We start from the raw sequence: 1,506 nt of genomic DNA, 5'->3' as shown, positions 1-1,506 counted from the left end.
TTTTTTTTTTATAATAGAACAAAACAAAAGTAGAAGCCCACGTTTTTGATAACCCAATGAATGTGCAAGATTTCGCTTATTTAGATGTAAGTAAACACTTTCCGGTTCATAATATAACACGTATAAACTCTTATTGTGAAACATTTCGTCTCCCGGAAACAGGAAGTAGTAAGCCAGACGCTAGCAGCTGAAGATTTTGGCCATTCAAGAAGCTAAGAAGCTAAGAAGCTAACAGTTTAATAAAGCAACAAATTTACTTCCAGCACTTAATATTACAGTTTATTCATCTGTGTTCTTGAGGAGTTTGATTCGTATCAATCCCGAAAAGGTACAACACGTTGACGCCAGGTTTTAGGTCTTTAATTAGAGAGAGCGTTTGCGTCTAATTTAGCTGGATAACAGGCCGACGCTAACGCCAGTCGGTTAGCACAGCCATTCGTTCACATCGAGCAGTTAGTATTTCTGATGTCTTACTGTCAGAAAGTTATCGTATTGATTTGCTGCTCTGACAAAAAATGTTAATTAAAACTTCTGCTTTGCAATATCGTACAGATATGGCTGCGGATTGGTTGGGTAGTTTGGTGTCAATTAACTGTGGGCCAACACTGGGAGTCTATCAAGGAGAGGTATCATCTGTGGACCAGTCCAGCCAAACCATCTCCTTAAGACAACCTTTCCATAATGGAATCAAGTGTCCTGTCCCCGAGGTCACATTCAGGTACAGCTTAAAACAGTTACTCTTGGATGTTTTGTTTTTGTTTTTTTTGTTTTTTGCAAATTGATCTGATTCACAACTAAAGTCAATCTCTCCTTTTTTTTATCTTTTTTAATGCAGTGCCATTGACATAAAGGAACTAAAGATTTTAGATATCAAAAATGGCAATGCAAGGAACAGCTCTTCTGTATCTACCAAGGTAAGCAGTGCTCCAGTTGCAGTCCCAAAAGGTGACCCCAGGTCTGTGGAGAAGGTAAACTCCCCTCAACACTGCTCTAAAAGCTATGGAGAGCGTCATCTGGATGTTCCTGGCCAGCCTAAAGGTTTTCGTCGAAGACACAACTCCTGTAAGTGCAATGTTGTGCTTCTCACCCAGAATAAGACAAATCATTACTGTTGGTTTATATGTCGTAGAGATTGATTATGTGTTTACTGCCCCATCAGGGTCATCCAGTAGTCGAGGGGCAAACCAAGTGACACCGAAAAAGAATGGGGTGAAGAATGGTCAGATGAAACACAGAGATGATGAGTGTTTTGGGGATGGCATGGATGATGGCCTGGACACAGACTTTGATTTTGAAGGAAACTTGGCTCTTTTTGACAAAGCAGCAGTTTTCTCAGAGATTGACATATCGGAGCGCCGTAACGGTGCAAGGTCACGTGGGACACCACAAGAGCAGACACCTTCACGTTACCGTCACGATGAGAACATTCTGGAGGCCAAACCTATTGTGTACAGACAGATTACTGTACCACAGCCTGGAGCCAAAGAGTACTGCACTGGTAAGTCT

The 1,506-nt window shown here is 41.4% G+C and overlaps 1 protein-coding gene across 1 annotated transcript; it reads left to right on the top strand.

The window, feature by feature from the left end:
- Positions 1-177: 177 nt before the first annotated feature.
- LOC111669113 (enhancer of mRNA-decapping protein 3-like) lies at positions 178-1,498 on the top strand (the record flags this gene model as incomplete). Its single annotated transcript, XM_023425343.2, has 4 exons — positions 178-328; positions 553-718; positions 836-1,062; positions 1,160-1,498. Coding segments are annotated over exons 2-4 (730 nt in total), but the record flags the coding sequence as incomplete, so codon positions are not given.
- Between the last annotated feature and the right edge of the window lie 8 nt (positions 1,499-1,506).

The sequence above is a fragment of the Seriola lalandi genome, unplaced genomic scaffold (assembly GCF_002814215.2).
Source record: "Seriola lalandi dorsalis isolate HSWRI2012SDOR001 ecotype SW California unplaced genomic scaffold, Sedor1 jcf7180002004561, whole genome shotgun sequence".
Classification (NCBI taxonomy): Eukaryota; Metazoa; Chordata; class Actinopteri; order Carangiformes; family Carangidae; genus Seriola; species Seriola lalandi.
Note: the sequence above shows the minus strand (reverse complement) of the source record. Positions and strands in the feature narration are given on the sequence as shown.